General features: G+C 32.1%; 1 protein-coding gene across 1 annotated transcript; it reads left to right on the top strand.

The window, feature by feature from the left end:
• Nucleotides 1–397: 397 nt before the first annotated feature.
• Nucleotides 398–6363, top strand: LOC125829857 (dihydrolipoyllysine-residue acetyltransferase component 4 of pyruvate dehydrogenase complex, chloroplastic). The gene is made up of 6 exons (XM_049509069.1): nt 398–1409; nt 1928–2119; nt 2239–2326; nt 2429–2499; nt 2591–2674; nt 6244–6363. The coding sequence occupies exons 1-6, from the start codon at nt 567–569 to the stop codon at nt 6346–6348; spliced, it is 1383 nt and encodes a 460-aa protein (XP_049365026.1). The 5' UTR covers nt 398–566; the 3' UTR covers nt 6349–6363.
• Nucleotides 6364–12062: the final 5699 nt, after the last annotated feature.

Genomic DNA, 12062 nt, shown 5'->3' with positions numbered 1-12062 from the left:
ACATTACTGTACACAATGTATAGGTAGGATACATCACTTTACACGATGTATCAATCGAATACATCACTTTATGTGATGTATCAGTCGGATATATCACTTTACGATGTACATACGCGATATATCGGGACGTCACTTTATGCAATGTATCATTCGAATACATCATTTTACGTGATGTATCAGGACGTTGAGGGATGTATCCGAAATCGGAACACGATGTATTGAGACATTTTGGAATGTATCATGATTCTACCAAATTTAAGAATTATTTGTAATTTGAAAAAAAATAAGGATAGAATGTAATTATCTCTTTAACATTATGAGATTTGTGTAATTTGTTTTTATTTTTTTTTCAGAAACAAAATTAAACAATCTATTTGGGAACATTTTTCCCAACAAACTTTTGCCTACGCCCCTAAAAATACAGCAACCAAATCGGCGGAAAACTCAAAGCTACACTTGAATTAACACTTCCTCGTCTTCTCCGCCATTTTCTTCTTCCTTTTCTCCATATAAATCTTCCCTCAATTCACCATTTTCACAAAAAAATTCCCCAAATTTTAGCTTCAATGGCGTCACTTCAATCCTCTGCAATCTCCTTCTCATCTTCCCTCGGTCGTTTCTCAACCACACGCACAATGCTCCCTCAGAAACCCAGAAATTACAAACTCCCAGTTGTTGAATCGAAGATTCGAGAGATTTTCATGCCGGCATTAAGCTCAACGATGACTGAAGGAAAGATCGTATCTTGGGTTAAATCGGAAGGTGATGTTTTGTCTAAAGGTGAATCGGTTGTTGTTGTGGAGTCGGATAAAGCTGATATGGATGTTGAGACGTTTTACGATGGGATTTTAGCTGTTATTGTCGTTAATGAAGGTGAAACTGCACTTGTTGGTGCTCCTATTGGGTTATTAGCTGAAACAGAAGATGAAATTGCTGAAGCTAAAGCAAAAGCGAAAGGACAATCTGGGGGTTCTTCTTCTGGATCGGAGAGTACTCCTGAACCTCAATCTCCGGTTGGGGTTTCTTCTGATGAGCCGAAGAAGATTGTTGCGACCCCAAATGCGAAGAAATTGGCGAAGCAGCATAAAATTGATATCAATAAAGTGAATGGGACTGGCCCATTTGGACGGATTACATCGGAGGATGTTGAGAAAGCTGCTGGAATTACTCCAGCACCATCCAAGAGTATTAGCCCACCTCCTGCTGCTGCTACTGCTGCTGCTCCGGCAGTGGGCACGCCAGCGAAAGCTGCTCCGGTTAGTTTACCGGAGATTCCTGGGTCAACAGTTGTTCCGTTCACAACAATGCAAGTTGCAGTGTCCAAGAATATGATGGAGAGTCTCTCTGTTCCAACATTTCGTGTTGGATATCCAGTTATTACTGATGCCCTTGATGATTTATACCTAAAGGTGAGTGATTTAAATTTGAGACTTTAGTTGCAAACTCAATACTCCCTTAGTTTCAATTTGATTGTCTGGTTTTGACCTGATGCAGAGTTTAAGAAAGTAAAGTTTACTTTTTTAGTCATGTGGTCTTAAACTATATATGTGTAGAGTGTACCAAAATGTCTTTAATCTTGTGGTATTAAACATGTCAGGTGAAGTATTAAAGAGTTGTCAAAAAGTGTAAGAGACATTCTTTTTAAAACGATTTAATAAGGAAAGTTAGGCAAAAAAATTAAAACGGAGGGAGTATAAGTTATACTTCAATTTAATAGGGTGTTCACAAGAATTTTCACTCGCTTGGCCTAAGTGTTGTGATGGAAGTGTTGCAGAATAAATAATTGTGTTCTGAGATGAGGTGGTCACATGACTTAACATAGACTATTATGTGATGCATAATAAAAATGTGCAAATTAACTGATATGAATTGGTTTTAGATTCTGGAGTTTAAACATAGACTATCTTGTGATTAAATTGATAAACAGGTCAAGAAGAAGGGTGTTACAATGACCGCATTGTTGGCCAAAGCTGCGGCAATGGCACTAGCTCAACATCCAGTTGTGAATTCTTCTTGTAAAGATGGAAAGAGCTTTACGTACAACAGCAGTATAAATATTGCTGTTGCGGTGGCCATTAACGGTGGGTTGATAACACCGGTGCTTCAGGATGCTGACAAGGTAGTATCACTGAATCAAGTCTCTCTTTTTTTGGTTGGTTTAAATTGTTGTTAGTTTTGTGAAAGATGTTAAGTCATAGACTCATAGGTAATGCTTATTTTTATCTTGTGTTGGTGCAGTTGGATCTGTATCTGTTGTCTCAAAAGTGGAAGGAACTGGTAGAGAAGGCTAGGGCTAAGCAACTACAACCACATGAGTACAATTCAGGTTACTATTATTACTAGTTTATTTTGTTTTTGTTGAATTTGTAACTGGATTTCTAGGTTATCCTACGGGAGTCTACTGAGGTGTTGTGGTTTCCAAATTCAGGGACTTTCACCTTGTCCAACTTGGGCATGTTTGGTGTGGACCGATTTGATGCTATTCTTCCTCCTGGCCAGGTGAGGGTTGGATGTAGCTGACTTTTGTTTCCGATACATTTCATTGTGTTGTTAGCAAGTAACATCAACTTGAAAACTGAATGATGTTCAGGGGGCTATAATGGCTGTTGGAGCATCAAAACCAACTCCTGTAGCTAATGCTGATGGGTTCTTCAGCGTCAAAAATAAGATGCTGGTATGTCTTGCATTCTCTTCCCATTGTTAATTTGTTTTAAGTGCTAGGTTTGACTGAAGATAACTTTAGAAGTGAAATTTATTGACACATATCAGCGCTCACTCTAATTAGATAATGTTGCCCAACTAATTTGTCTTTACTCTAGCCACTCAAAATTCTTAATTCTCGTTGAATTTTTATGTGAACTGTGGTTAAAACAATTCCTGTTTCCCTTGAATTCTAGATGTTGAAAACAAAGAAAAATAAACAAAATATGATTGTGCACCCTTTTTTTTTTTGTTGAGAAGGGCCACTTATTTATTTTTAAGGGCATGTTTTATAGATTTCAAAGTTTCCACTTCCCTTTCAAGTGCTTGTGGCAAAAAGCCACCTTTCTAGACATCATATAATCAGTTTGACTGATAATTCTCGGTAGCTTTTGTTGGATTCTTAAATGGCCGCGTCATCTTTGTTATATTACTATTCTTAGACTTGCTGTAAAGGGGTTTAACACTACCTAAGTCCTGAGTTTTATAATACAAATGTTACTTATCAAAAAAAAAAATTTAAAAACCCTTATGTGATAAAGTTAATTGTTTTATCTTGTTTCCATAAGATTTCTTCTTGTTAATCTTCGAGAATTCTTGATGTACTCATGATCTTTACCTCATATAGCAAAAAAAAAAAAGTTTTTGTAGATGTTATGGATATCAAGAGATTCTTGTAGGTTTCCTATATTTTCCCTACTTTGCAGTAGATGGGTTCCTTCATTCCCTACCCTTCATGCTTCTCAGGGTGTCTTTTTACTTTAGATTTTATTAGCATGGTTGATGCGTCATGCATACAGATCTCTTCCAGTAGTTAGTTTTGATATCTATGAAGTCGTGAAGACGGTCTAGTCTGGTAGGCCTTAGAGAGTGATATGCAAGTTGAAGACGAGGAATAGTTTTCAGAATGAGATTAACCTATGTAAGTTTCAATGTACCTAACCATTATGGACAATGATAAGCTATAGAATTTTAAAAATATGGAATAAAAGGGCAGCCTACACAACCCTACCCTGCATTTCTGCAAGAGGGTGTTTCCACAGGTCGAAACCGTGACCTCCTTGTCACATGGCAACAACTTTACCAGTTACGCCAAGGCTTCCCTTCCGAAGTGTTCCAGACTTTTATCGGCTGGACCTTTGTGCATATGGACCTAATATATTTTGTCTGTGAAGATTGGCCGGGAGATTTTAACTGCCAACTGGGATGTGGGATCATGTTCAGTAGCAAGATAACCATAGCTTTCCTATCCATTACTACGTGCTCTATCGCAGATGGTGCTAAGCAGACCTAATGTGCAAAAAGATTTTCCTTTTATCCTCTTCAGTGTTTGCAGTTTTTAATTTTGTTCAAGATATTGGAGCTTTCACAATGACTTTTGGCTGAACTGCTAGTTAATATGCTTCTTAAATGTCTGGGATAGGAACATTATTTTGTAAAGAGCAATGGACTGGTGTTTTCTTGCACTTCTAGTTTAAATTTTTTCTTTGATAAGTGGGACTGGTGATTCTTGTATCCGAAGTAGTCCATAATCTTCAATCATATCTGAACAAGTTATGACAAGTTAAGTGCGGATGTATTTGGATCTTGTCAAGTTAACTCAAGCACAACAACAAACATCAGTCATATGTCTCATCAATTTTTGGTTACATATGGATCGAAGAACCATGAATAGAGTCTAGAGAAAAAAACTTCAATCTCATGTGGTCCATTTACATCCTACGAACCAATTTGGGTGCGGTGCACGCACCTCAAAATGCAGACACTTGCAAGGGTTGGTAATCATCAGAAGGGTTGCCAACAATCGGTGCTAATTGTGGTGAAGTTGGCTTCATTCTCCCCTTGATAAGTGCTATATGGGATTGGTAGATAAAGAACTTAGTTTTACTTTTTAGCTAATTCTTGGTTGTTCCAGTAATAAGAACTCGCTCATTGCAGCTCGAAATTACTGAAATACGACAGTCTTTACATGCTGAGTTCTATGGGTAATTCTGCAACTTTCTGATTTGATATGTGGTCTCCAATTTTGCATCAACCAACCAGCATAAAAGGCTGATGAGATTTTTCTTATGGAAGTTACCATCTCACAGTAAAGGCTCTAGATAGTAGATAGTGCCTCGCGTCATGTGCTGGCCTGCTATGGGGTGGTGCTAGTTGACTTGGGTCTAGATAGGGTTGGGGTTTGTTAACTTTGAAGCCTTTAGGCTATAATCACGAATATCCAGCTAGTCTCATGAGGTCTTTTTGAGAATTAGTGTGGCTTCCATGGATTACGGTGGATTTCAGTTCTAGTTAATAGCATTTTGGATTTTATAAACCTAGCAAGCCATGGTTTATGATGATAGTGGTACTTATCGAATCTATCTCACATTTAAGTGTCCTTCGTATGAATATGAAGAGATAAAATTTGTTATCTTTACTCATCGTCCCAACTATGTAACAAGAATCCAATGGCAAGTGAGGCACATGTGAACAGGATTTCTTTCGTCTCTAGTGTTGTTTAAAGTCTAAAGGAGATGTAGCAACTATGATGCCTCAACTCCAAACTAGTTGGGATACTTAAATGAATTCTCTATAAATTGACTAGTTTTACACTGGTCATCAACCTATTGCAATCCTTATCCTTTATCCGGGTTTGGGAGTATTCTTGGCATGTATTTGTGGGATTTTATCCTTGGGTTTAGTTAACGTTAGCTATCTTTGGAGTTAAGATTGGTTTGTTTTATGGCTGCTATTAAAGGACTTAGTTTTGATTTTTTAAAATGTGAATTTGGATTTAGTTTTGAGAAGTTTTTATGTTCTGAAACATATCACTTAAAAACAAACATTTTAGATGCTATCATACTGGAGAAAACATAATTAAAACCGTCTAAACATTTTTTTTATTCTTTACTAAATGTACTTTCAACTGTCTGAAAAAAAAAAGTATAAGAGAAAACAAATTGCCAGAAGCAAGGCAACTGTTGTCTCAATTTGTTTCCAGCCTTCACCAAAACCAACTAGAGTTGGTTCCCAAAAATCAGGTTTCCGAAAATCAATGTGCCTGGTTTTAAACACAATAGAACTGGGTGGGTGGTTCCCTTAATCTTTGGTCTTACTGACTTTTTCATCTCACAGTTTCATCTAGACATAATGCTAACCTTGCTGATTTACCTATATGCATGCATCATCTAGCACATTATTAACTGATTAACTTTTGACCTTTCCTTTTCATGATTTTCTCACCTTCCGAAAACCCCCTTTCCTCCCCTGTCATTTCCTTTGACGGGAAAGGCTGCTACCTATCGAAAGTTTTTTCTGTATATTTCCCTTCTTTGTCTTCCTTCTCGGGCTTAAAGAACAGTAACTGTTGGTAGAAGTAAGACCGGATAGCTACTGAGAGTGCTTCTTTAATCATGTGAAATATGTACTTTTTTTTCTTTGCTTATGGTTGAAACCTTGCTTTTGAAGTCTTAACCAAAGTCTCGTGTGAACTTCTGTAATAAAGTGATGTTCTCATCATCATAAGATCAATTCATACTTCACATTTTGAATTATTTACAGGTAAACGTCACAGCAGATCACCGAGTTGTGTATGGCGCGGACTTAGCAGCCTTCCTTCAAACCTTTTCCAAGATAATTGAGAATCCAGATAGCTTGACAATGTAGATGGAGAGCTAAGATCAACAAAGAGAGGAAAACGCGCGATACTTATTTGCAGCTAAGATAAGCTGGTACGCGTTGCAACTGATAATATGTTGTGCTAAAAAATTTCCAGTAGTTCAAAGTGAGCCTAGCAGTGCAATTTTTGAAATTTTATCGCCTTTTTCGTTTTGCTGATTCATTTTCTTCTCTTAAAGAAGTTGTATTTTTCTGGATTACAAGATTATGACTGGTTTCTCAGAGATGGAGATTTTAAATTATTTAGTTGCATACCTAATTTGCCTTGAAAAAAGTCTGTTGATTTACACAAGTGTTGTCTTTTAGACATTGCGCAACTATAACCTTGAGAAATAACTATCCTTCTGAATAGCGTAGAATGTTTGCTCTTATATTTCGCAATCTTATTAGATTGTTATCTAACGTTTATAATAACTTACAAAATAGACAGATTCATGTTTCAAAGGCCTGTATATTTGTCCTCAAAAGGCATGAAACTCTTTTTGGTAGAGTTTTATAGTTCATTTCATGCCTATTAAGAAAACACAATGAATAGAAGGTACTCCGTCTAGTCCATAGTAAGTAAAATAAGTGAATGGTTCAAAGTTCAGCATAATTGTTGCGAGTTGCGATATTTATTTTGGGACAATTACTTTTTGTTAAAGCTAGATTTATTTTGAGAAGGTGGGAGTACATGTTAGTGATAGCCACCAATATTTTATTAATTTAATTTGATTAGGCCATCTACCTATTCTTTTTAAGGTTCACATTTTTGTAACATTAATTACATGTCCACTTCAAAAAAATAATCAAAAGTGGTTGCTTGAAATGTGTAAAGCATTGATAGGATTGGTTCACACTCCATTAGTTTCTTCTTTTTTGTGCATTTCTTCTTTACCTACATTTTTCACATTATGACATAGACTTTCTTGGATCCATAATTTAGAGTGTATTCAGTACGGAGAAAAATATTATCATTTTTTTTTTTAGAAAAATAAGTTTCACAAAGAAAATCATGATTTTTTCAATGAAAGCAGGGAAAACAAACTCCATAAGTGATATTCCAAATTCATTTATTTCATTACCATCTCTGGACTATCCCCCCGGCCACCCTCGAAACCCCACCCTGCCTCATCTCACCCTATCGTGTTTTATTAGATGGTTTTGCGATAGCATTTTCTTGCTTACTTATCTAATATTTTTTTTTATTTTCTCTTCATTTTTAATCGTAACTTTGTGTATTATTATGGTGTGGCATCAAATTTTCTAACTTTTAAAATATAAATAGGATTTCTTCTTTTTTCTCAAATTTGTTTTTCCTATCACAAAGATTCAGTTTAAAAGTTTCTCTTTAATACTTTAAAATAGCGTGTTTAATGGTTTAGTTAAAATATTTTGTCTTTCTTTAGCTAAAAGAATCGTGTGATATTAGTATATTACTCCATCTATCACAAAAAGGGACATATAGTACAATTATATTGTTTTTTGGGAAATCACTTATAATTTCTTTCAATTTTGCCTTTTGTGTATATGTTATTTCAAAGAAAATTAAGAATCGACGGTTACGGTCCAAACTTATGATATGTATTGTCCGTTTTGACATGTTAAACTTTATGGATTATCTCTTGCACTATGTCATTATCGAATTGTACCATCTGAACTAGTGTTTTCTATCTTATAAAATTCTTATAGATTACAAGTTCAAAATCACTAGTTTTGAATCAACTCTATATTTATCTCAAAAAATTAATTTTATATATATAAATTATTAATTTAAAATTTGATATTTTTTTAAAAAATATTCCAAACACATAAACCGTAAATTCTGATTCCGCATCTTAATCTTATTCTACTTGTCACGAATTTTCAACCACAAGCTAAAAGTTGTGGTCTTTGTTTAAATAGTATGTAGAACCTATCACATTTTACAAGTCTTTGGAGAAGTTTAGAAGAAATAGAAGGATGGTTAAGGAATTTTCCAAAAAAATATAAAATAATTTTTTTTTCAAAACTCACCTATTTTAGACAATTAGACCCAACTTTTCAACTCTATTATTGGATTGGAAAATTTAATTTATATATACATTGAAAGGAAAGCCACCTATTCTTCATGAGCTTTTGTTAGCTTTTATATATTGACTATCACTAGAGCACGTCAAGAATCACCTATGGAAATCTTTCAAAATTTGGAATTTATTGATCAGATTAATTATGATATGTATTATTTAAAGCTTATTAAAGGTATGATGCTGTTGTTGTATTGTGTAGAGCTAATTAAATAAAATGTTTCCTATCAAGATTTTTAATATTATTTTTATGATTACAAATTCAAAATTTAAATTTTATTGGTTCAACATCTTTTAGGCACTTATTTATATTTAATTATATTTTTGAAATTACAAATTTAATTTTAATAAATTTTTATACAATTTTTATACATAAATTTGTGAGTTGCTACAAGATAATTGGGTTCAAAATGAATATGATATTAATAGATTGTATCCACCACTAATTCAAATCCGAAACCCTTCAATTCATTAATAAAGAAATTTTAATTATTCCACCATGTTACTTGAAGACGGATATCTCAACTATTTTTTTTTTTTTATGTATATAGAAAAGGAAAAGGTGTTGAATATTATGTACTTTAGTCCAAGCAAGTTGCGTAAAGAATTACTCTCTCTATTTATCTTTGTTTGTCCATATTTGATTTTAAAAAATAATAATTTTATTATATTATTTTTATTTATTATAATATATTTAAATATTAAATATAAATAATATTCAATAATAAGGTTTTAATAGATATAGTAAGATAATATTTTTAGAAATATTTTAAACTTAATAAATAATTATAAATTTTATATTTTTTATATAGCGGATAAGTAAAAGTGGAGAGTAATCGACAAAAGTGGAAAAAGGAATGGGTTTTATTTTTGAAAAATCTTAAAATCTTTTCCAAGAAATTGCGTGATTCTATTGTATTTGTATTTTTGTACTTGTAAATAAAGGAGACAAAAAATGGCCCACCAAGCAAAAATGTCACCATCATATATAATAGAAATATATATATATATAAAACAAAGCAAAATAAGAACTTAGTGTATTTTTTACAAATTAATTCAAAAATATTTTTGATATAATATGATAAATATATTATTTATTTTTTTAAAAAAAAATCATGTAGTTTGTTTTTTTAAAACGTTGTTCGTATACTAACAATTTCTACCTCAAAACAACCATTAAAATACACATACTTTTTGCGTAAATGTAAGCTATAAATAAAGTTGTTTGAATTGCCTACTAAAAGCCAACTTCACCCAATTTTCTTTAAAAATCTTACATAATTAATTTACTAATTAATTTTATATATTAAAAAATTCTCAACGATTATTATAAAAATTTATTGGCATATCCATTAATGTCACGTCTTGTACTATTCACATGTCTACCTCACTAAAAACAATTATGAAATAACGAATATAAAAATATATCAAAAATGGGAAGTCACATTCTTGAAGTAATTTGATGGCTTAGTTCTTTTCTTAATAGTTTTTGAATTATTCTAGCATGTTGAAGATAAAGATAAAGATAAAGATAAAGATTGGACCTAAATAATTGTCCCATCTATTTAAAGGAATTGGAATATTTTCTCATAAGTTACAAACATATAACATGATTACTTTTTAAATTATAATCTTTTGGAATATTGATACTTGAAAGTGATAACATTATTTTAGTTTATTGCGCATTCATTATGTTTACACAACATGATTGAGGTTTTTATTCGAGGGTTATATAGTCAGACGAATAAGATTTTTTTTTTTTTTGTTTAGAAATTGATAGTGATCGATCCCTCTCTAATTAGTTTTACATGAAATAATTTGAATTAGTCAAATTCCAAAATAATATTAAAAATCGAGTTGGAGACAAAGAAAAAAAAACAATATTATTGAGGGGTCAAATCGTATAGTAACATATATTACGTACTACGTATAATTGCTTCTTCTATGTGAACTCTTTAAGTTTTGGAATATTACAAGATCGTCCTCTTAGTCTTTTGATTTATAAAAGCCGCCCTATTTTAGAACTTTTTCGATGGAAGTAGGGAGTACAAGTTCCAAATGACATTCCACGTTGATTGTGTTCTTACCATCTCTGACTCACCTCATCTTTACCTCCACCCCTGTAGCCTCCATTCACACCGGCCACTGCCCTCACCTCCAATCCAACTATTACTATTACTGGTTCAGAGATAAATCAAAATATAATCTTTATGAGTTTGACTTTTAATATTTTTATGCGTCTAAATCTAGAAATGTCAAAAAACGGATACTTAAGATAACATAATGAGGAAAATTACGTTAGCTACAAAATGAGGAAAATTCTATGATGGAAGGTAGTTTAGCTTTGACTAAAAATAAATACTATATAGGAATATAGCTACTTTAAATTTTAACAAGACAAAAATAATGACAAAAATAATTAGGAGATCTAAAAATAGATAATATAGTGTTGATCTTATCTAGATATACTAGTTTGTTCAAGATTTGGATACAATATGTATATATATATATTTGTTAAACACTCCTTAGCTAGAGTTGACTAAATTCACTTTAATTTTTGTTTTTTTGACAAATTAATTATCGACTCTTCACAAATTAAAGTTTGAAATTTAATATAGAACTAAAATCAAATTATATATATTTTTATTTAATGATTCAGTATTTAAACTTATTGACTTCATTGATATGAATTTTTGTTTATAGACCAATAAAGAAGGTAAAGGACTTTCTTATCAAAGATTAGATCTTTCAAAATTTAAAATCGAAATTTCTGATGATATTCAGAATTATAAACTGACAAATATGTTGAGGTGGTCACACATGAACACCATCTTTGTCCTTCTACATTATTTTTTTTATTTTCTTCTTGGTTGTTCATTAACGAATCTATAAGTATTAAATTAGTCAAAATTGTTTCCATCATCAACACAAAACTTTAATACAAATCTTGGTGTCGATTATTCTAGGTGGCCAAATTCTTGTGAATATTTTAAAAAGATATTGCAAGACACATTTAATTATTCATCAAATGAGGCAAAAGGACAAGTCCTACATCAAATCAAATCCATAACCTAAAAAAGTTGTACAAGAATTTTAAGGGGCCTCAAATAATTGAGTTAACTATATAATCCATTAATTTTTAAATTCTTTATTTGGTTATTATAATTTGTTTTAGTATCATAAGACTATATACAACATATCAAGTAAGAAAAATTAAAAAAATTATTTAGAAAAAGTTTTTCGTGGATCAATCTGATTGGCATATCAGTCCAATATTTAATTAGGCTAAATTAAACGGATCAAAATAGATTAAATTAACAAGATAAAGAAAACCTTAATTTGTCCAAACCTAAATGAATTAAATAAGTCATAATATTATGGATTGATTTTATCATCTCGAAACCTTATCTGAATAAATAAAAAGACTATGACCAAATGAATGGTGGACAATACTGACCATCGAATTATTAAATTGTCTTTTTTTATTTATTCATTTATGGAACCCCTTGTTTTGTTGATTAATAATATAAATAAATAGACATGAGCAAAACAGGTAGCCTAATTTTAAAATGCCCATTAGGCCACTAATTATGTGCTCCAATCCATGATTTCTACTTTCATCCACTGCCAATTTCTTCTTTTTTTAATAGTAATAAG

This window comes from Solanum verrucosum, unplaced genomic scaffold (genome assembly GCF_900185275.1).
Source record: "Solanum verrucosum unplaced genomic scaffold, falcon-dt-bn FXZP01000008.1, whole genome shotgun sequence".
Classification (NCBI taxonomy): Eukaryota; Viridiplantae; Streptophyta; class Magnoliopsida; order Solanales; family Solanaceae; genus Solanum; species Solanum verrucosum.
This window is presented reverse-complemented; position numbering and strand designations above follow the sequence as displayed.